This window comes from Microcaecilia unicolor, chromosome 3 (genome assembly GCF_901765095.1).
Source record: "Microcaecilia unicolor chromosome 3, aMicUni1.1, whole genome shotgun sequence".
Classification (NCBI taxonomy): domain Eukaryota; kingdom Metazoa; phylum Chordata; class Amphibia; order Gymnophiona; family Siphonopidae; genus Microcaecilia; species Microcaecilia unicolor.
In genome coordinates this window covers 254,604,719-254,627,921 of record NC_044033.1, presented here as the reverse complement: position 1 = coordinate 254,627,921, position 23,203 = coordinate 254,604,719, and the positions used below count along the sequence as shown (strand labels likewise).

Sequence of the window (23,203 nt, the reverse complement as noted above, 5' to 3'; positions counted from 1 at the left end):
GCTTGTAACCCTATTGCCTGCTGGGACTTGTAGTTCCTGTGTTTTCCTTTATCAGAATGTCATCTCCCTGAATGGAACAGAGGAGACAAGGAGAGTGGGGGACCTTTACAGATTAATCAATGTATTCAGGAATGAGTTTTCAAGGATATGAGTCCCTTTGTCAAGACTGTCATTTGCTCCCAGCTAAAAGGGTGGGAATGGTGCTGACACTATACACATATTGAAGGAGTCCAAGGGATGAGAACAGATGCATATCTATGGGAAAAGGCAGGTTTAGTTTAAAAAATGATTTTGACTATTTAAGAGTCTTAGGCACTGTTAGTTAATGGTTAATGGAGAAATGAGAAGTTTAATAGAAGTGTTTTTAACTTGCAAAAATTTCCAGACAATGGGAACCAGAGCCAGATGAAAATAAGTAACTTTATTTACACATGAAAGGTTTAATCTGGGTATCCAAAATTAGGATTTAGCAATTTCAATGAATAGATAACCAGGGCATCTCTACTTCTGTCCGGACCTAGCTGGTTTCATGGTGGAGCCAACCAAGGTGGCAAGTGAATTGTGCAATCCCCACATCTGATGCAAAGGTAACAGACCAGCCCTGAAAAAAAAAAAGAGAAAAAGACCTATCCGTTCGGATGAGTGATTGGTTAAAAATTTATAATCCCACCTTTATGCCCCTGTGAGATGGAAAAACCCCAGAAAACAACCAGTCAAATCCTGTTTAAAAAAAACAAAAAAACAACCTTCCAGAGCTGGAAAACCCCCAGAACAACTAGTGAACACTTGGTTACTGAATACCCTATGAATTGGATCAGAACCAAGGGAAACAAACCCTTTACACATGCAACCCCTTTCCCCTGCCACCCTGAATCACTGACCTTTCATTTACCACCTATTATTCACAGGCCAGCTTCCCATCAAAGCTAGAGAGGCAGACAGCAAAGGCCTGTAGGGCGCAGAGTGGATAGCTATAGTCCATAGTGAAAATGTCCTCTGTCACTCGTCCAAACTGCATCACGATGTATTCCGCTGGAGGATGGGGGAGAGAGTACAGAGAAGAAAAGAAAAATTACTGCAGTAACCAAAGAAGATAGTAGGGATGATCTGCCTTCCCCAACCCCATAACAGGGACCATCTGCCTTCCATCAACCCATTGCAGGGATCATCTACCTTCCCTCAACCCAAAGCAGGGTCCATCTGCTTTCCTTCAGCCTGTAAAAAGGACAATCTGCCTTCCCCAACCCTTAGCAGGGACCATCTACCTTCCCCGACCCATGCTAAGCTCCCCTCATCCTAAGCAACCTTACTGTGGTATTCTTAAGAAGGCTTGGGGGTGGGGGGCAGCCATTATGTCTAAATCCCCATTGGCTGCTCCCTCGTTTTTGTCCTATATTACTGTCCCTCCTGCACCCCACCCCTCTCTTCAGTTTCTTCCTTGGGCACTCACGGTCGTCAGAATGAATGATTTGGAAATTCTTCACGGAGGCCAGGGTAACTCTCCCATGGAAGTTGAGGACATAGCTCTGAGTCTCCTCATTCCAGGATGGCGCCTTATTCTGGAGTTCGACAATATTTTCCATGTTTCGGTTCTGGTACCTTGCAAGCAAAGTCTCATGCTCCTACAGGGAGGGACAAATGAAGGAAAATAATGTGCCCCTGCAAATCACCCACAACACTACTACTACTAATAATAATAATCATTTCTATAGCGCAGCTAGACGTACACAGCGCTGTACCCTGTGCGACAGAGTTTACAATCTAATTAGGACAGACAAACAGGACATATAAGGGAAAAGGACCAACAGTAACAAGATTCTGGAATCCCAAAGACTTATCATTTCTATAGCATTCTAGATGTACGCAGTACTGTACACAGGACATGAAGAGACAGTCCCTGCTCAACATAGCATACAATCTAATTAGGACAGACAAACAGGACAAATAAGGGAATTACTAGGGTGGGAATGATAAAACATTGGTACTGAACAGTGAGTAACGGTTAGGAGTTAAAAGCAGCATCAATAAGGTGGGCTTTTAGCCTAGACGGCCAAAGATAGAGCTTGATGTACTGGCTCAGGAAGTCTATTCCAGGCATATGGTGCAGCAAGATAAAAGGAACAGAGTCTGGGGTTAGCAGTGGAGGAGAAGGGGTGCAGATAACAGAGATTTACCCAGTGAACTGAGTTCTCGGGGAGAAGTGTAGGGAGAGATAAGGGTGGAGAGGTACTGAGGAGCTGCAGAGTGAATGCACTTATAAATCAATAAGAGGAGTTTGAACTGTATGCGGAAACAGATAGGGAGCCAGTGACGTGACTTGAGGAGAGGGCTAATATGAGCATAGCGACACTGGCGGAATATAAGTCGTGTAGCAGAATTTTAAACAGATTGAAGGGGAGAGAGATGGCTTAGTGGGAGACCTGTAAGAAGCAAGTTGTAATAGTCTAAGTGAGAGGTGATAAGAGTGTGGATAAGGGATTTGGTACATAAGTAATGCCACACTGGGAAAAGACCAAGGGTCCATCGAGCCTAGCATCCTGTCCACGACAGAGGCCAATCCAGGCCAAGGGCACCTGGCAAGCTTCCCAAACGTACAAATTCTATACATGTTATTCCTGGAAATGTGGATTTTTCCCAAGTCCATTTAGTAGTGATTTATGGACTTGTCCTTTAGGAAACCGTCTAACTCCTTTTTAAACTCTGCTAAGCTAACCGCCTTCATCATGTTCTCCGGCAACGAATTCCAGAGTTTAATTATGCATTGGGTGAATAAAAATTTTCTCCAATTTGTTTTAAATTTACTACACTGTAGTTTCATCGCATGCCCCCTAGTCCTAGTATTTTTGGAAAGCGTGAACAGACGCTTCACGTCCACCTGTTCCACTCCACTCATTATTTTATATACCTCTATCATGTCTCCCCTCAGCCATCTCTTCTCCAAGCTGAAAAGTCCTAGCCTCCTTAGTCTTTCTTCATAGGGAAGTCGTCCCATCCCCGCTGTCATTTTAGTTGCCGTTCGCTGCACCTTTTCCAATTCTACTATATCTTTCTTGAGATGCGGCAACCAGAATTGAACACAATACTCAAGGTGCAGTCGCACCATGGAGCGATACAACGGCATTATAACATCCTCACCTGTTTTCCATACCTTTCCTAATAATACCCAACATTCTGTTTGCTTTCCTAGCCGCAGCAGCACACTGAGCAGAAGGTTTCAGTGTATTATCGACGACGACACCCAGATCCCTTTCTTGGTCCGTAACTCCTAACATGGAACCTTGCATGACGTAGCTATAATTCGGGTTCTTTTTTCCACATGCATCACCTTGCACTTGCTCACATTAAACGTCATCTGCCATTTAGCCACTCTGTCTCGTAAGGTCCTTCTGTAATTTTTCACAATCCTGTCGCAAGTTAACGACTTTGAATAACTTTGTGTCATCAGCAAATTTAATTACCTCGCTAGTTACTCCAATCTCGAAATCATTTATAAATATATTAAAAAGCAGCGGTCCTAGCACAGACCCCTGAGGAACCCCACTAACTACCCTTCTCCATTGTGAATACTGCCCATTTAACCCCACTCTCTGATTCCTATCCTTCAACCAGTTTTTAATCCACAATAGGACCATTCCTCCTATCCCATGACCTTCCAATTTCCTCTGTAGCCTTTCACGAGGTACCTTGTCAAACGCTACTCAATATCAACTCCCCTTTGTCCACGTTTGTTTACACCTTCAAAAATTGAAGTAAATTGGTCAGGCAAGATTTCCCCACACAAAAGCCGTGCTGACTTGGTCTCAGTAATCCATGTCCTTAGGTGTGCTCTGTAATTTTGTTTTTGATAATGGCCTCTACCATTTTCCCCGGCACCAGCGTTAGGCTCACCGGTCTATAATTTCCCAGATCTCCCCTGGAACCTTTTTAAAAAATCGGCGTTACATTGGCCACCCTCCAATCTTCCGGTACCATGCTCGATTTTAAGGATAAATTGCATATCACTAACAGTAGCTCCGCAAGCTCATTTTTCAGTTCTATCAGTACTTTAGGATGAATACCATCCAGTCCAGGAGATTTGCTACTCTTCAGTTTGCTGAACTGCCCCATTACGTCCTCCAGGTTTACCGTGAAGTCAGTAAGTTTCTCCGACTCGTCCGCTTGTAATACCATTTCCAACACCGGTATCCCACCCAAATCTTCCTCGGTGAAGACCGAAGCAAAGAATTCATTCAATCTCTCCGCTACATCTTTATCTTCCTTGATCGCCCCTTTTACCCCTCAGTCATCCAGCGGCCCAACCGATTCTTTTGCCGGCTTCCTGCTTTTAATATACCGAAAAAAAATTTTGCTATGTTTTTTTGCCTCTAATGCTATCTTTTTTTCGTAATCCCTCTTGGCTTTCTTTATCTGCGCCTTACATTTGCTTTGACATTCCTTATGCTGCTCCTTGTTATTTACAGACGGTTCCTTCTTCCATTTTCTGAAGGCGTTTCTTTTAGCCCTAATAGCTTCCTTCACCTCCCTTTTCAACCACGCCGGCTGTCTTTTGGACTTCCATCTTTCTTTTCTAATTCGCAGAATATATTTGGCCTGGGCTTCCAGGGTGGTATTTTTGAACAGCGTCCATGCCTGTTGTACAGTTTTTACCCTCTCAGTTGGTGTGCTCAGGAAGGATTGACGAATTTTAGTGATAAGATAAACGACAGGTTTTAGCAGTCTGTTGAATATGTGCAGAGAAGGAGAGAGAGTAGTCGAAGATGACCCCAAGGTTATGAGCTAATGAGACAGGAAAGAAGAGAGTATAATCCACAGAGACAGAGAATGGGGGGAGAGGAGAGGTTGGTTTAGGGGGGAAAGATATGAAGCTCAGTCTTTGTCATGTTTAGTTTCAGATGACAGTGAGACATCCAGGCAGGCTGATAATCTGGCCTGGATTCCTGCTGAAATTTCTGGTGTGGAGAGGTAGATCTGGGAGTCATCAGCATAAAGGTGATACTGAAAACCATGGGATGATATCAGAGTATCAAGGGAAGACGTACAGATGGAGAAAAGGAAAGGTCCCAGGACAGATCCCTGAGGTACACCGATCCATCTCTCGATCATACTCACGTTCTTGGGACGGATGCTGACTCGTTCGTTCTCTGTGGTCATACTAGGAATAATGATGGTCATTTTTCGAGGTCTGAACCCCAAAACATTTGTTTCCTATAGAAAGAAAGATACTTGTTAGGAACAACTGGAAGAACTGAAGAAAGAGACGGTGATACAGTGACATTAAATTGGGTCCCTTACATAGCACACGGCTACCAACTCCTGCCGGAGAGATTCCCGCTCCTGTATGAAGGGCTTGGTGTCTGGGTTTACGCCATTATCAAATACTGTGAACCTGGTGCCGAGCATGTTGGAGCTGAAAGCACAGAAGAGAGAGAGGCAGAGATTAAAAGACTAGTAAATCTATACATGGGAACATAGACTGAGATGGATTGAGATCTACACAATGGGTCCAAATGGAGAGACTCAGTAGGCTAAAGAAGCAGGAATTAGATGGACAAAGAGATACAATTATGTACAGACAGATGAGCAGGGACACTCACCGGACTTTCCCGATGAAACTTGTCCCACCCCGAGAGAGATCTGTTGGGTCCACAGAGATCAAGTAATTGGACGTTTTGCTTTTTTTCCTCTTCCTCCCAGCCATTAGGAAAAGCTTCAGAAGAGAAGGAAAACAGTCAGTGGGACCTTTGCTTGTATTGAAACAAAACAAGGCCTTGTGTGCTCAGTGTGGCAGAGAAGTCAGAGTTCAACTCCAGAGCTGTGGTCGTCCACTCTGGATCAGCCAATGTAGATGGTGGTGGAAGTCCCAGTCATTGCAAACGATGAAAACAAGTGGCTGAATTTAGAGCCTGTGATTACAAGGCTTTGGAAGGACTGTGCAGTTACTGGGCTATGCCATTTAGGTGCAAAATAAAATTGGGAATAACAAATGCCCCAGGTGGTTAGAAAGGAATGGTCCCAATGTTGAATCCCAGCCCGGTTCCAAGTGCCTCACCCAAAAATTAAAGACTGAACAAGACCTTGTGCTGGACACTGACCCTCCGGCTGTCCTCTCTCTCCAGCTGCAGGTAGTAAGTGGGAAAGATTCCTTTGTCCATGCCCTTCCTGTCCCTGGTAATGCGGCACTGCAGTGTCATGCCCTGGGGCGCAGGGCGAAAGGCAAACTCTTCCAGATCATCAATGTCCAAGGATGCCACAGTCGGGACGTTGTCATCCTGAGTACAAAAGTAGAAAAGAGATCCTGGAGCCTATCGAGCTCAAACATTCAGCTCTTGGGCCGTGTCCCGAGGATCCACTACATATGACATTTGCAAGGGACCTGGAATTACTGACCCGCAATATAGAGCTAAAAGTTGGACTCCCATTTACCACGATACATCCATGATTAATAACTTTGGAGGTTGGAAAAGTTGGAGTACCGTGACATGCAGGATGGTGCTGTAGATTATCAACTGCATGTGTCATGTCTTACCTTGCTGGAGATGGCGGAGGGGCTGGCATAGAGACCAGTGCTTAAACAATTCGAGTCTTTTTCTGAGTTATCTTCCTCAGCTTCCTCTTTTTCCTCAACTTTCTCCTCCTCCTCTTTTTCATCGTCTTCTTCACTTTGAGTCTTGCTCCTTCTGTCTGAGTTGGAGATAAAAAATATTAAAGAGGCACAGAAGGTGAGGGTGTTCAGTTAGTGCCATGTTGCTAAGGCATCAAATTCACCCTGTGTTTCTTCTACCTAAAGCCAGTATAACAGGGGTTTCAGGCTCACACAACACTGTTCCAGAGAATAGAATTGGTATTGGAGAGACAGAAAAGGAGGAATTTGGACAGTGTGAAGAAACCGCCATCTGCTCTTGGACAAAGAAGCAATTACCACCAAATCAGAAAGCTTTGTGCTGGAGCATAGTTTTAATGTAAAATCATAATCTTGGTTTTGGCAGTAGGTGCATTTTTCATTTGATTTTAGCTGGTCATTGCTTTGGTCTGATTTTGGCCTGGTATCAGTCACTGGCCTAATCTTGGCCTGGTGCTAGTGCAGTCTTGGTATGATTTAGGCCTGATGTTACTGAGGCCTTTGCATGATTTAGGCTTAGTATTAGTCACTGTCTGGCCTAATCGTGGCCTGGTGTTAGTACAGTCTTGATCTGAATTAGATCTGATGTTAGTGTGGCCTTTGATTTAAGCCTGGTATTAGTCACTGGCGTGCCTGATGTGAATGCAGCCTTGTTCTCATTTAGGCCTAGTCTACCTGTAGTTTGCAGAGCTTGATCTGGAAAGCAGGTACATGCATAGCTCCACTGTGTCAATCAGTGGGGCCCGGACAGTCTCATCCCACATCATGACTGGGGGGCAATGAGACACCATTAGTGAGCAGCCCTTGATCACATACCTCTCATAGTGCAACAGAAATGAAGACAGGGCCCCCTCAAACCCCCCACCCCCACTGACCTCAAAACCAAGAACATATTGGGACAGATTGATGACATCATTGTTGGCCTTAACTCCGGAAAAACTAATGCAAGTAGAAACGGACCGTGTGAGCTTTGATCTCGGCCCTTTACCCATCCGGCTCTCCTTTGATTACGCTCAACTGTTGATCGTGGACTTTGCTGAGGGAGGCAAAGCAAACTATTATCATGAAAATGAGCAATTGTTTAGACTGATACCTTGCTTTCTCCCAGTGCTACTGCAGATATGAATGGGAAATGCAGGCATTCCTGATGGGATTATATGCAGTATTCATGCCATGTGCAATGTGATTCATGAGCTTCAAGGCTAAGTTAGTGTACATCAGTAATCATGCAGGTACACAAGCCCTCACCTTTCCTGGCTTTCTTCTCTTTCTTCCTGAGCCTTCTCACAGGGGGTAACAGCACTGGGCAATCCCCTGCAGTCTCTTCTTCCCCTTCATCACTGAGTTGTAGAAGAAGGTCTTCCCTGGTCTTCTTTTGCACCTCACCAGCCAGGATGGTAGAAACAGAGTCGCAGCCTGAAAAGGAAGAGCCAGTTTTGCTGTGAGAAGTGCACCTTGGAGAGGTTACGCTTCTTCTCCATACACCCCATGCTCAGCTTCCAAATCCAGGCCACAATTATGTCCAGGTAGTCACAGCAGCCCCCTCATGCCCACCTTGCCACTCCTGCTGCTCTGCATCTTTCCTGCAGGTTCCTATGCTGAGGGCATTCCTGTGTGCCCTGCGGGATCTGGGTGCTGCCTTGGTCTTGTCATCTTTGACTTCTGAACCTCCGGGAGCTGGAGAAGACACAGGATGTGAAAGGAAGGTGGGGGGAGGAAGAGAGGAGAAGTGTGGTAAGAGAGGAGGAAAGCACAGAATTCACAGGGACGGCAGGGAGAAGAACCCAGTGAAGCATGCACACCCTAAACATCCCTGTCAGGGCTTTGAGGCAGGTAAAGGACCCCAGGCCACCACCTCATTCGGGTCAGAACATTTCCAATGACCACACCAAGGAGGTCCATAGTGCTGTGTGTGTATCAGCTCCTAATGGTCCACCATCCTCCATGTGCCAGGTGCTTTAATTGCATCTTACAGTGTAACCTGTGCATGGGGTGCACCCCTCCCCCCTCCCAATACACACACTCAACCAATATGCAGGGTAGACCGATTTCTGGAAACTGGGGAAGCAGGAGCAGTTCTGATGCCCAGGGCACTTTTTTTTTTTTTTTGCAAAGGCATTTCAGAGGAGCGTGTTTGCTCACATGTACATTTCTTGACAGGGGAGAGCCAGTTTTGGAATTTCTTTTCAGAGGAACTGAACTTTCACTTGCAGATACCTGAAGTTCTCCCCCCAACCCGGGCCCCCTGACACCACATGCTCCTATCCCTCATTATTCCAAATTATTTATTTTTTTTACCAGGGGTAGCAGTAGAGAGCCTGCTAATGAGGTAAATGTTTAAAGGCAAATATGTGAGGGACACTGTGGTTTAAACTCTGTGTAAGAACACAGTTATGTAGCTTATGTTTTCCCATTAGTGCAGCCTCTGTGCCCTGCTATGCAGTGTCTTTTCAAAAACATGAAGGAGACCTGGCTGGGATCACTCTATGCAAAGTATACACACTGATTCCAGCTCTGTGGAAAGCAGGTCTCCTTTAGCACTATCCACACACTCTGATCCTAGCACTAAGGTAGATGTAGGTCTCCTTTGCATAACCTGCATCTACCTTAGGCCCTCATGATCAAAAGCAAACTCCAGCGCTAGAGGCTGTTAACGCCATACTAGCACCGGAGTTGGCTGCCGACCCATGATCAGAGCCCTTGAGCGCCTGAAACAACGCACTCGAGGGCTCTTAGCGCAAGTAGCATGCAAATGCATGCTAAACAGGGCTACTAGCGCAATTAGCTTGCAAATGCATGCTAATCAGCACTTAACGCATTCATCCCCAATGATCAGCGTCCAGCCCGCCAAAGATTGGGTCTCTGGCCGCGGCAAAATCAACGCCAGCTCTGAGCTGGCGTTAGACTTTGCGAATCATTGAGGAGGAATGGTGAGCCCTGTCCAGCATGCAGTTGCATGCTGGCAGGCCCCCGTTCCCCCCCAAAGCAAATGCAAACAGGGGGCTGGAGGTCCGGTGGATCTCCGGTCCCCTCCCGACGATCCCACCCCCACCCCCCACCCCCATGTTCAGGGAAGGCTGGAGATCTGGTGGGTCTCCAGCCCCCCCAAACCCCCAGAAATGGTGAAGTGGCCGCCTCCGGGCAAAGGCTCTCCCACCCGGCGACGGGGGGGGGGGGGGTGCTGGAGGTCCGGTGGGTCACCAGCCCCCCAAACCCCCAGAAATCCTTGAGTGGCCGCCTCCGGCAAAGGTTCTCCCACCCTCCCATCCATCAAGGGGGGGGGGGCTGGAGGTCCGGTGGACCTCCAGCCCACTCCAACTCCTCCCCCCCAGCGTTGTCCTTTGACTACCTGGTGGTCCGTGGTGACAACCCCCCCTCCCGGCCCCCCTACCTTTCGTTGAAGGAGGGACACAGCATGCCTGCCTCCCTCCTCTTCCAGTCGATGCCGCTTCAAAATGGCAGCGCCCAGCCCCACCCCCCGTCGATGGATGTTAGGGTGGGAGAACCTTTGGCCGGAGGCGGCCACTCAAGGGTTTCTGGGGGTTTGGGGGGCTGCTGACCCACCGGACCTCCAGCCCCCCCCCCCCCGTCGCTGGGTGGGAGGGTGGGAGAGGGTTTGGCCGGCAGCGGCCACATTTTCTGGGGGTTTGGTGGGGGGCTGGAGACACACCGGAGCTCCAGCCCTCATTGTTCGGGCCTCGGCAAGCTGTTTGACAGGTTTGGGCTTTTGACAGCCCAGACCTGTCAAACAAGTGCGGGAGGATTGTGCTGAGCGCATGCTCGGGCGCAATTCTCCCGCACTTCAACATGATAAAGATAATAGCGCTGCTTAGATTTGCATGCATTATCTTTGATCATCGATGCAGAAAAGCCCTGCGCTGTCCCAGCGCTATTTTTAGGGCGCTGTTTGGAACAGCGCGGGGCCTTAGTGCTAGGATCAGAGTGTGTGGATAGTGCTAAAAGAGACCTGCTTTCCATAGAGTTGGGATCGGTGTGTATAAGGGGGACCTGCCTCTCCTGAGGTCCTGTAACTGTGTGTAAATGAGGACCTGTGTGTTCCCAGAAGTGCCTCTGGGAATAAAAGTGCAATCTTTCTATTCCTTGTGGTGGAAAGCCCGGCACCGGTTCTCTCTGCCAGGGATTCTGATCTAGCTTTAAGAGTACTATTCTCTCACCAGAATTCGGCTTCTCCTTTTTCTCTATCCTGGTTTCACCCAGCTCCTCCAGGGTGGTTTCCTCCAGGTCCAAGTCTGACATCTCTGAGGAGGACAGGGAAGACAGAAATTAGGAACAGAAAAAGGGAAAGACAGCAAGGTAAAATATTGCAACTCTGCATTAATTTTTCCATTCAATTCTGGTCACCGTATCTCATAAGTATTGCCATACTGGGACAGACCGAAGGTCCATCAAGCCCAACATCCTGCTTCCAACAGTGGCCAATCCAGGTCACAAGTACCTGGCAAGATCCCAAAACAATACAATACGTTTTATACTGCTTATTCTAGAAATAAGTAGTGGATTTTCCCCAAGTCCATCTTGATAACGGCTACTTTCTAGCTTCATTGTGTGCCCCCTAGTCGTAGTATTTTTGGAAAGAGTAAGCAAGCGAGTCATGTCTACCCGTTCCACTCCACTCACTATTTTATAGACTACTAGTAAAAAAGGCCCGTTTCGGTATGAAATGAAACGGGCGCTAGCAAGGTTATCCCTCTCTCCCTCTTTCGCTCTCTCCCTCTGCCCCCTCCAAGTCCCACGGCCCCCTTTCTTCCCTTCCGATTTCCTTGCCCTCTCTCCCCTCTGCCCCTCCCCCGAGTTCCAGTCCCCCCTCCTCTCTGTCTCACAGACACATCCTTCCGATGCCTCCACCCGCGGCCCTCCCCTCCCCGACACTGGCCCCGCCCATCCCCCTACATGCGCATCGCCCCCCCTCCAAAATCACCAACCCCCCTCTGCTACCCTCCCCTCCCCCCCTCTTACCAGGGTCCCGGCAGCAGCAGTGAAGAGCCTCGCGAGTCTGCTGCCTTCTCTTCGCTCTCAGCTCTGACTCTGGTCCCGCCCTCGTTTCCTGTTTCCGCAAGGGTGGGACCAGAGTCAGAGCTGAGAGGAAAGAGAAGGGAATGCAGCAGACTCGCAAGGCTCTTCACTGCTGCCGCCGGGACCCCGGTAAGAGGAGGGTTGGCGATTTTGGAGGGGGGGGGGGTGATGTACACGTAGGGACGTCTCTGCCCGCTCCCGCTGTTCTTCAACGCGCATCTCTCACTGGGATCGTAACCCCCTGCTGACGTAAGGCAAGCAGGGTTCTACTGCTGGCCAGTGATGTCAGCAGGTGGGTAGACACTTTAGAACGTTCACATAGCAAATTATTATATTAGATCATTTCTCCCCTCAGCTTTCTCTTCTCTGAGCTGAAGAGCCGTATCCGCTTTAGCCTTTCCTCATAGGGAAGTCGTCCCATCCCCTTTATCATCTTTGTCACCCTTCTCTGTACCTTTCCTAATTCCACTGTATCTTTTTTGAGATTCAGTGACTAGAATTGAACACAGTATTTGAGGTGCGGTCGCACCATGGAGTGATACAAAGGCATTATAACATCCTCATTTTTGTTTTCCATTCCCTCCCTAATAATACCTAACATTCTATTTGCTTTCTTAGCCACCGCAGCACACTGAGCAGAGGGTTTCAATGTATCAATGATGACACCTAGATCCCTTTCTTGGTCTGTGACTCCTAACGTGTAACCTTGCGTGATGTAGCTATAATTCAGGTTCCTGTTTCCCACATGCAACACTTTGCACTTGCTCACATTAAACGTCATCTGCTATTTAGATTCCCAGTCTCGTAAGGTCCTCTTGTCATTTTTCACAATTCTCTTGCAATTTAACCACTTTGAATAACTTTGAGGGGCATAATCGAAAGGGGTGCCCAAGTTTTCATGAGGGCGTCCTCTCAGGATGGCCCCGTAAAGTGACAGGGCAACCCGTATTATCGAAAAGATGGGCGACCATCTTTCGTTTCGATAATACGGTCAGGGATGCCCCAGTGGCGTACCAAGTGGGGGCGGTCCGCCCCGGGTGCACGCCGCTCCTGTCCTTCGTTCGTTCCATGCTCCCTCTGCCACCTGTTCCGGGGCAGAGGGAGCATGGAACGAAGGACAGGCGTGCGCGGCACCCCCCAGTGGCGTGCACCAGGGGGTGTGTCCTTTCTGCGGGGGGGGGGGGGGGGTCGCGCAGCATCCGGGGGGCGGGGCGCATCGGCGATCCGCCCCGGGTGTCAGCCCCCCTAGGAACGCCACTGGGATGCCCAAATCATGAAATTTAGGTCGACCTTAGAGATGGTCGTCCTTAGGTCGTTTTTGAGATGGTCGTCCCTGGTTTTCGGCGATAATGGAAACCAAGGATGCCCATCTGAAAAACGACCAAATCCAAGCTATTTGGTCGTGGAAGGAGCCAGCATTCGTAGTGCACTGGTCCACCTCACATGCCAGGACACCAACTGGACACCATGGTGGGCACTGCAGTGAACTTCACAAATTGCTCTCAGCTGCATAGCTCCCTTACCTTCGGTGCTGAGCCCTCCAAAACTCACTCCCCACAACTGTACACCACTACCATAGCTCTAAGGGGTGAAGGGGGCACGTACAGGGGGTTTGGAGGTCACCACAAGTGTAACAGGTAGGGGGGGATGGGCCTGGGTCCGCCTGCCTGAAGTGCATTCACTCACTAAAAACTGCTCCAGGGACCTGCATACTGCTGTGATGGAGCTGGGTATGACATTTGAGGCTGGCATAGAGGCTGGCAACAAATGTTTTTAATTTTTTTTTTTTGGGTGGGAGGGGGTTGGTGACCACTGGGGGAGTAAGGGGAGGTCATCCCCGATTCCCTCTGGTGGTCATCTGCTTGTCAGGGATGCCCTTCTTTTTTCCATTATCGGCCAAGAACGCCCATCTCTAAATCAGGCCCCAGTTTCGCCTTCGGTACGGTGCCGACATGCCCCCATGAATTTTGGTCATCCCCGCGATGGAAGGCAGTTGAGGACGCCCAAAATCGGCTTTCGATTATGCCGATTTGGGCACCCTTGGGAGAAGGACGCCCATCTCCCGATTTGTGTCGGAAGATGGGCGTCCTTCTCTTTCGAAAATTCACCTGTTTGTGTCATAAGCAAATTCAATTACCTCACTAGTTACTCCCATCTCTAGATCATTTATAAATATGTTAAAAAGCAGCGGTCCCAGCACAGACCCCTGGGGAACCCCACTAACTACCCTTCTCCATTGAGAATACTGACCATTTAACCCTACTCTCTGTATTCTACCTTTTAGCCAGTTTTTAATCCACAATAGAACACTACCTCCTATGCTATGACCTTCTGAAAATCCAGATACACAATATCAACCGGCTCACCTTTATCCACATGTTTGTTCACCCCTTCAAAGAAATGTAATAGATTGGTGAGGCAAGATTTCCCTTCACTAAATCCATATTGGTGTTGTCTCATTAATCCATGTTTTTGAATATGCTCTGCAAATTTGTTCTTTATAATAGTCTACCATTTTGCTGACACTGATGTCAGGCTCACCGGTCTATAATTTCCCGGATCACCTCTAGAACCTTTTTTTAAAAATCGGCGTTACATTGGCCACCCTCCAAAAAAGAAATAGTGGCATTAGAAAAGGTTCAAAGGAGAGCGATCAAAATGATAAAGGGGAAGGAATTCCTTTCATTTCAGGAAAGGCTAAAGGGGTTAGGGCTCTTCAGCTTGGAAAAGAGAAGGATATGATTGAGATCTATAAACTCCTGAGTGGTGTAGAATGGGTAGAAGTGAATCGATTTTTTTTTTTTCAGGGGACACTCAATGAAATTACTTGGAAATACTGGAGGATGCGGTTAGCATTATCTGAGTCCAGTTCTGGCACATCAAATGTTGCCCGACTCTCACCTTCTACCTTCTAACCCTCTCCTTCGTTCACCCTCTCCCACGCCTGCCCCAGCCAGTACCTTTCTGCAGCTCTTCCCCCGCCGTCTTCTCAGAGGTGGGTGCCAGCACCACATTTCCAAGTGAGGAATCAGGGCAGATGTTGGGTGCAGCGGAGGGGACTTCTTTGGGAACATCAGCCAGACAGGGGTTAATAATACCTGGAATGATAAGAGAGAGATGGAGTCAAGGGTTAGACAGCTGCATACAGACCCCAAGATCCCTGTCAATACACACCCGACCTGTGTTAGGCAATGAAGGGGAGGGGAGAGGATTGGGAGAATGGACAAGATGGGGGGAGTGAATGCATCTTATCAACAGGAGATGTGGGGAAGGGGACTGCTTGAACCTTGAAGGCCAAGAGCCCAACAGGGTTCCTGCTGCCCCCCCCCCCAACCATAATGCTCTGGGCTAGAAACATAATGATGCTGTTGTATTGACATTCCACAGCTCCCTGTCAGTTAAGCAGCCTCATGCAGCCCAAACTTTCGGGGCATTCTCAGCCGGAGGTGCTGGAACATGGCTTGTAGTGATGCTGGTTCTTGACTTGGCCATTTCAGATTCGCACACATAATCCTTTGCTAGGAACAATTCCTCATGTCCGTTCAGCGGCAATGCAAAACCAGATGTGAATCCTGACACTGCAGGCAGAAGGATGTGTCCAAGCCCACTTAAGGTGGGGTTTGCTGATGCAATGAAGAAAAACAAAATCATGTGTGTGACCTGAAATTGGCTTCATTTCTCAAAGCATGCAGCACCCACAGGGGGTCAGAGAGTGCTAGGCAGCTTGTAGTCACCTTTGGAAGTGTGCTGTGCTCCCTGTCTTCTGGTCCAGTTGAATGCATGCAATCTGCAATTCCAGTTACCAGGCATGCAGTGGGGAGAAATGTGGTGAGCAATTCAACCCATGCCAAACTCCCAAATCATCGAAGGCCCAAGTGAAGTAATGCCAAGCTCTCTTTTCCTCACCCTGGTAGCTGCAAGGAATGCTGCCAGCATCAACCAGTAGCATCCGATCTTCCGTCCTGCGGGTGTGCCTGGGATTCAGCCGCGAGTCGGGGTTGGCTTGTACCATAAGTGGCTCCTGGCGTCTTCGCCTCTGCTTCTTTTCAAAGAGGTTGCGCTATGAGTGAACACAGATGGAATAAGGTTCTCTTTAACATCAAGAGACAGAGGAAGACAGAAACATATATAGAGGGAGAAGGGGAAAGAGAGACAGACAAATAGTATTAGGGATGAAACTGAGGATTAAGGCCCATACCTGCATTTCCAGTTTCTTCTGACGGACTCTGAACAGGTCATTGCCGGCCGCACTGCAAGGAATTGGAAAAGAGACACTTCATGCTGGGGGTGTCAGAACATGGGGAGGAACGATGCAGGAAAGGGATAGATTATTGGAGATGGTGAGGATGGAATTCAAAATGGCTCTTTTCACCAGGCTAATGAAGAGTCTGAATCACGATAAGCATTGTTTGCGTCCTGTGACAGGTGGGGTTTCCCTTCCAGGGATTACAGGGTGGGGGAGGGTGGACCAGGGGCGTAGCCACTTTTGCTCCAGGCCCGCCCAGCCTCTTCTGCCCACTCTCCCCGTCCACGTGGTCTGCTCACTTTTACTGCCCTGAAGCGCCGTTCTCCCTCCAGCACCGGCGATTCCTATAGCCAGCCTTCTGCCAGCACGCGTTGTCGGGGCCTCTTCTCAGGCACGTCCCGCCTACTCTGCAACTTCCTGCGTCCCACCTTAGCGGAAAACAGGAAGTTGCAGAGTAGGCAGGATGCGCCTGAGAAGAGGCTCCGACGACGCGTACTGGCAGAAGGCTGGCTATGGGAATCGCCGGTGCTGGAGGGAGAACGGTGCTTCAGGTCAGTAAAAATGACCAGAACAGACCATGTGCAGGGGGCTGTCGCAGGGGGGGGGGGTAGCAGGAGGAGAGGAAATGCGAGGTCTGTGCCCACCCAGTCCACCTCCAGACCCATCTAAAAATTAAACTCTGGCTACGTTACTGGGGTGGACACTTAGGATGGGTGGCAGGGGCATAGCCAGACAAGATTTTGGGTGGGCACCAAGTGTTCTCTCCCCTCCCCCCCCAAATAATATATCTCAGCTGGCAGGAAAATGCTTCTTTCCACCTTGGCAATCTGCAGCAGGCATGCGCTGAAAACTAAGCATACACAGGTGCCAGCATCATGGAGTGTAGCATTTTTGTTACCATCTTGGGGAAGTCTTCAGCTAGCGGAGCTTGAAATCCTCACCAGCTATTGCTAAACGTGTGCTACTGTAGGGTGGGCCTGAGCTCTAAGTGGGTGGGCCCAGGCCCACTTGTGGCTACGCCACTGATGGGCGGTCGTTTACAATGAGCGCACCCTCGTTCAAAAATACCGCGCACTCCATTACCAGCCTGACAAACCCCAAAGAATATGAAAATGTCCCGTAAATGACACAAAATGAACATTTTATGGCTGCCCACCGCTGAGGAATTCAGCTGAATTTCAGAACATGGTGATCCAGTCTGGTTTTAGCCAACTGCCTGCCTCAGTAGAGGAATCAGTGAAGGCACCAGAGCTACAGGTCCATGAAGCAGACCTAATACCTGAACCACCCCCTGCACCCATCGTCTTAGAGACATGACGAGGAGGAGAGGGAGGGGGAATCCATTCAAGCAGACTCCAAGCAGGTCCCGAATCTTCCTGGCCCTTTCCAGTGACACACCCTTTCCAGAACTACAACTCCCAGCATGCACTGTGGAGTATCTGTTTAAAACACAGAAGGTGTGGATTTAAATAACTTGTCAGCTATATTGGAGTGCTCTCTCTGAGGTGACTGATGGAGGGACACTTTTGTCTTTGAACAAGATCTAAACGTTGTATTACGGTTATATTTGCGGAGCTCACAGACTTTGTTCTGTGGGCAGAAAGTTTGGGTCTATCCGGATGTGGCAAAGTCTACTCAAAACAGGAGAAAGTTATTTGTGGCAATGAGACTCGAATGCTGGGTTAGCATATCCTTGTAAATATTTAATTTGCTATGTTTTTTGGGAACAATGTTAACAAAATCACCAGTGATAATGTACAGTCTGATGGCATTTAGATAGTGATTATATATTTCCTAAGTATTTCAATTACACTCCCTCCTCCATATCGTGGTGTAAGAAGGGATTTGATTCTTCTTTTTCCTTTGTTGTTTCTTATTTTTGTTTGTATACCTCAGTGTTTCTTAAGCAAGTGTGATACTTGTGAATTATTGTTATAAATTCAATTAAAATAAAAAAATAAATAAAACACAGGATTGGTCTGAAAGTTCCCACCAGAAGCTGGGGCATGGGCTTCTCTTCATCTGCACATGGAGGGCCCAGGGGAATGAAGTCCAGTTTCTAAAAGTTATGCCTGTCCCAGAAGTGGGGTGGGGGGAGTACTGGGGAGACCTTAGATCATAATATAAATCCTATAGCCCCCGATACTGCACAGCTTGGGAGCAGCGAGAACGCAGCAAGGCCCTATGACATGGAGAAAGGTGGCAAAGCCAGGGGTGGGAGAAGAAGACAGACTTACAGCTCCATGCTCTTCAATCTGCACAGCCCCGTCAGTCTCCAGTGTTAGCCGTTCCTGTGAGAGAAAGAAACAGAATGAGAAGGAAGAAAGAGGAGCAAGGGAGAACAGTCTCTTACCACGTACACTAGATTCTAACAAGGACCCGTCCTAAAGAGTGCAGCTGAGTTTGGGCTGAGCTCTCACAATGGTTCACTTTACAAGTTCTAATGTAATTAAGATGATTCATTTTATTACTGGAAAGGATGGCAAGCCTGCTTCAGCTAGCAGAGAGGGTTAGTGGCAGATGGCAGTGCAAGGGATTTATCTAATCCCCCCCCCCCCACCTCCACCCCAAGATTTGGCTCCTTTTCAATCCTCTTTAGTGGCCTGGATTAATCTAATCCTGAGTCCCATTTATAGATCAGACTGATGTGAAGGATTCTTCCAGACCCTGGTGTTCATGGGAGATAAATTGCAGCCATGGAACCTCCTTTCTGGGGGATTTTGAACTTCTATCCACCTTCTTCCATTAGCAGACAAAGCTACTGGTATCACAGTGCACAAGTTTTTCATTATCACGCCCAAGGGATGACGCGAACTCTGGCGATATCAAAGGGAGAAGGACTGAACCTCCAACATACTCATAAATGATCTAGAAACGGGAGCAATGAGTGAAATGATCAAATTTGCAGAAGACACAAAACTATACAAAGCTGTTACAATCATATGCAGACTGCGAGAAATTGTAGGAGGACCATGGGAGATTGGGCAACCAAGGGCAGATGAAACTTAATGTGGACAAATGCAAAGTGATGCACATTGGGAAAAATAACCCAAATCATAGTTACATAATTCTAGATTCCACTTTAGGAGTCACCACCCAGGAAATGTCATAGACAACAAGTCGAAATCCTCTGCTCAGTGTGTGGCAGGCAAAAAAGCAAACAGGATGCTAGGAATTATTAGGAAAGGGATGGAATATAAATCAATACCATAAGGTCACTGAATCACTGCATGCTGCAACCTCACCTTGAATACTGTGCAATTCTGGTCGCCACATCTCAAAAAAGATATAGCGGAATTGGAAAAGTCCAGAGAATAGTTAAGGGGATAAAGACACTCATACAAAAAAAGTATTTTCTCCCCTCCTGGCTTACAATAAGCAGTATAGGATACATAACAAAGAATAATGCATAAGAAAGTAATTTGTTGTAAGAAATTGGCTGACTCTGTCCCATTAAACCATGTTTGACTACGTGTTCTGTAATTTTATTCTTTATACTATTTTCCCCGGCACTGAAGTCAGGCTTACCAGGACCAGTGAAACTGCATCTATTTGGGATGGTGGGTGGGATAGGAGGCACTCTGGGGGGGATGCTTCAAAACACGACTGACATACAGTAATAATTTAAAAACTGTGTGATGTGTTTATTCTGGTTCCCTTTTAGATCGAAAGCCATTCAGTGTGACATATATGCAACAACAGGGGAAGCTGGGGGGGGGGGGGGGATACTTTTTCACATCGCTGTAAGAAGGAAAGGCTCAATTCTCAACATGCCACAAAAATGTAGGTGCTGGGATCACACCCCCAGGTCCACGTCCCCTTGAGGTTCTGCCCTTCAGAATCTGAGTGCGCAATTTATACAATAGTGACTAAGAGCAGTTATGAGCAATTATGCAAGTTTAGAGATGTGAGGGTAATGTTACCTCACCAATCTGCTACATTTCTTGGAAGGGGTGAATAAACATTTATTTACGATACTCCGGTTCAATGAGAAACATTACTGAGAAATACATAATAGAAAGTTAAAAGACATTAAGATACATCATGTAAACCTGATACAGAAACTAAGTATGATTTTATAATACAGGAAGAGAAATGAATTATTTTTAATGTACTCTGGTTCAATGTGGCTTACATTTTTGAAATGTTGCAGAGAATTAAGATACAACATGTGAACCGCTGCAGAAGCTAAGCGTGAGTTTATATTGCATGAAGAGAGATGAGTTGTTTTTCGAGGAATTGGCATTATGGATTGATTTGTATCTCACATTTTTACAGTTAGGAAAATGTAAGATAAGATATTCTCTGGATGACATGATGGCATTGTGTGATGTTAATTCGATGACATTGTACATATAGGATGCGGCCAAGCCACATAGAATTTGATGAATTAAAATAAATGTTCTTTCTTTTATTGGTAACCAGATGTTGCTGTGGTGAAACATGCTGATCTATATATTAGATGTGCAGCCGTGTTTTGGGTACTTTGTAATTTTCTACGTGTTCAGTTTTGGAGGCCGTTATCTTGCTAAAGATGAAAAAAGACTGGAAGCGGTGCAAAGAAAAGCTACAAAAATGGTATGGGATTTGTGTTGCAAACCGTACGAGGAGAGACTTGCTGACCTGAACATGTATACCTTGGAGGAAAGGAGAAACAGGGGTGACATGATACAGATGTTCAAATATTTGAAATATTAATCCGCAAACGAACCTTTTCTGGAGACGGGAAAGTGGTAGAACTAGAGAACATGAACTGAGATTGAAGGGGGGCAGACTCAAGAAAAATGTCAGGAAGTACTTTTTCACGGAGAGAGTGGTGGTGGATGCTTGGAATGCCCTCCTGTGGGAGGTGGTGGAGATGAAAACAGTAACGGAATTTAAAAATGCATTGGGATAAACATAAATGAATCCTGTTCAGAAGGAATGGATCCTCAGAAGCTTAGCGGAGATTGGGTGCCGACCCCGGTAATTGGAAAGTAAAACCAATGCTGTGCCCTGATCGTGGCTGAATAGATATGGATGGGCAGACTGGATGGACCGTTCAGGTCTTTATCTGTCGTCATTTACTATGTTACTATTCCTGCATATATGGAGTTACAATAATCAAATTTTGTCTGAACTAGGTATGAAAACTTGGTTTAGTGAAAGATGGTCTTAATCTTTTTACTTTCCAAAGTGAGTGAAAGATACTTTGATGCCACATTGGAAACTTGTTTTTCAAGGGTGAGGAATTGATGAATTCTGATTCCTAGAATTTTAATTGTTGATTCAAGGGTCAGGTTCTCAATAGTGACATTTTTTAGACTGATAGGATGCTGGGGATTCTCAATGGAGAAGGGTTAAATGATCTAGCATTGGGAATAACTAGTGATGTAATCAAAATTGAAGATGACACAAAGTTATTCAAAGTTATTAAATTGGAAGAGGACCTTACGAAACTGGGAGACTGGGCATCGGAATGGCAGGTGACGTTTAATGTGAGAAAGTGCAAAGTGATGCGTTGTTGATGATACTTTGAAACCCTCTGCTTAATGTGTGGCAGTGGATAAGAAAGCAAATAGAATGTTAGGTATTATTAGGAAAGGAATGGAAAACAAAAATGAGGATGTTATAATGCCTTTGTATCGCACCATGGTGCGACCACACCTCGAATATTGTGTTCAGTTCTGGTCACCGCATCTTAAAAAAGATATTAGTGGAATTAGAAAAGGTACAGAGAAGGACAACTTCCCTATGAGGAAAGGCTAAAGTGGCTAGGGCTCTTCAGCTTGGAGAAAAGAAGGCCGAGGGGAGATATGATAGAGGTCTATAAAATAATGAGTGGAGTGGAATGGGTAGATGTAAATCGTTTGTTTACTCTTTCCAAAAATACTAGGACTAGGGGGACACTCAAAGAACAGTTAAGCTCTGGAAATCATTGCTGGACAATGTGTTTTTAGCATATCTGGGTTTAAAAGAGGTTTGGACAAGTTCCTGGAGAAAATGTCCATAGCCTGCTATTGATATAAATACGAGGGATCCCATTGCTTGTCCCTAAGGTCAGTAGGATGGAATCGTGCCACTGTTTGGGATTCTGCCAAGTACTTGTGACCTGGATTGGGCACTTTTGGAAGCAGGATATTGGGCTAGACTTTTGTGATTCTTATCTGGGGTTCCTGCTTTATGATAAGAGCAGGAATGAGGTTCCTGGAAGCTCTGGCTGCATAATATGGGCAAGGACTGAACTCTGTGGGACTCTTGCTGTGTAATGAGAACTGGAGGTGAGTCCCTGGCGTATATCAAATGCCGGGATTGGGCTCCTGCTGTACAGAAAGGAGAGGAACCATTCCTGTTGAATCCTATTTAACTCATGACACGAAACAGCTCTTTACATTCATTCATTCATTCCTTCTTCCTGTCTGTTATACTCACTGAGCTGCCTTCCTCCAGGGCATGTCTTCTAAAGCTTGAGCACAGCCCCTCCTGATTTACACAGCAGAAGTGCACATCCCAGGGCGGGGGGGGGGGGGGGGGGGGGGGGGGAGAGAGAGAGCTCACGGCAGCTGGGTGATCAGGGGGTCATAGGAGCACTAGATGTAGTGCAGCACAGGTGGTGATTGGGAGTGGCAGGAGCAGTAAATATAGCACAGCTGGGAGGGTGATCAGGGGGGTCAGCACTAGATGTAGCTGTGATGGGGGGGGGGTTGCACAGTTCAGTTGGTGATTAGGGATCTGAAGAGCACTAGACGTAGCAGTGATGGGGTGGGGGTGGTGAGAGCACTAGATAGAGCACGGTTCAGTGGGGTTGCAGGAGCACTAGATGTAGTGCAGCCCAGTAGTGATCAGGGGTCGCTCAAGTACTAGATGTAGCCCAGGCCTAGGTGGTGCTCAGGGGTCTGAGGAGCACTAGACGTAGCGGTGATCAGGGGGTCTCAGGAGCACTAGATGTAGCACAGGTGGTGATCAGGTATCCGAGGAGCATTATATGTCAGGGTGTTGCAGGAGCACTAGACGTAGCGGTGATTAGGGGGTCACGGGAGTACTTGATGTAGTAGGCAGTGATTGGGGGTCGCAGGAGCAATCGATGTATCACGGCTCAGATGGTGATCAGAGGTCTCAGGAGCTCTAAACGTAGCACAGTTCAGGCGGTGAAGCACTAGATGTCAGGGAGTTGCAGGAGCACTAGATTTAGCGCAGCTCAGTTCGTGATCAGAGGTTTCGAGTGCATGAAATGTAGCCCAGTTCAGGCGGTGATCGGGGGTCGCAGGAGCACGTGACGTAGCGGTGATCGGTGGGGTCGCAGGAGCACCAGATGTAGCCCAGTT

General features: G+C 47.3%; 1 protein-coding gene across 2 annotated transcripts; it reads right to left on the bottom strand.

Annotated features, from left to right (window-relative positions):
* Positions 1 to 450: 450 nt before the first annotated feature.
* Positions 451 to 22,392, bottom strand: LOC115466572 (tubby-related protein 3-like). Of its 2 annotated transcripts, XM_030197906.1 has the most exons (16): positions 22,311 to 22,392; positions 18,137 to 18,190; positions 15,852 to 15,903; positions 15,560 to 15,713; positions 14,614 to 14,751; positions 10,795 to 10,878; positions 8,174 to 8,296; positions 7,868 to 8,035; positions 6,527 to 6,681; positions 6,093 to 6,269; positions 5,595 to 5,707; positions 5,293 to 5,407; positions 5,110 to 5,205; positions 1,451 to 1,622; positions 882 to 1,032; positions 451 to 601 (listed from the first exon to the last, which is right to left on the bottom strand). In XM_030197906.1, exons 2-15 carry the CDS (start codon positions 18,142 to 18,144, stop codon positions 899 to 901), a joined length of 1,689 nt encoding a protein of 562 aa, XP_030053766.1. In that variant the 5' UTR covers positions 18,145 to 18,190; positions 22,311 to 22,392; the 3' UTR covers positions 451 to 601; positions 882 to 898. The 2 variants fall into 2 exon arrangements, with proteins under 2 accessions (XP_030053766.1, XP_030053765.1); XM_030197905.1 differs by lacking the exons at positions 451 to 601; positions 882 to 1,032 and having other exon boundaries at positions 1,232 to 1,622.
* Positions 22,393 to 23,203: the final 811 nt, after the last annotated feature.

Excerpts from the sequence above, each read along its gene's own strand:
- LOC115466572 (XM_030197905.1), bottom strand. Across the intron at positions 14,752-15,559 it reads CATTCCTTGCAGCTACCAGG|GTATTATTAACCCCTGTCTG; the intron begins GTGAGGAAAAGA and ends TTATCATTCCAG. Across the intron at positions 8,036-8,173 it reads AGAGCAGCAGGAGTGGCAAG|GCTGCGACTCTGTTTCTACC; the intron begins GTGGGCATGAGG and ends CTTCCTTTTCAG.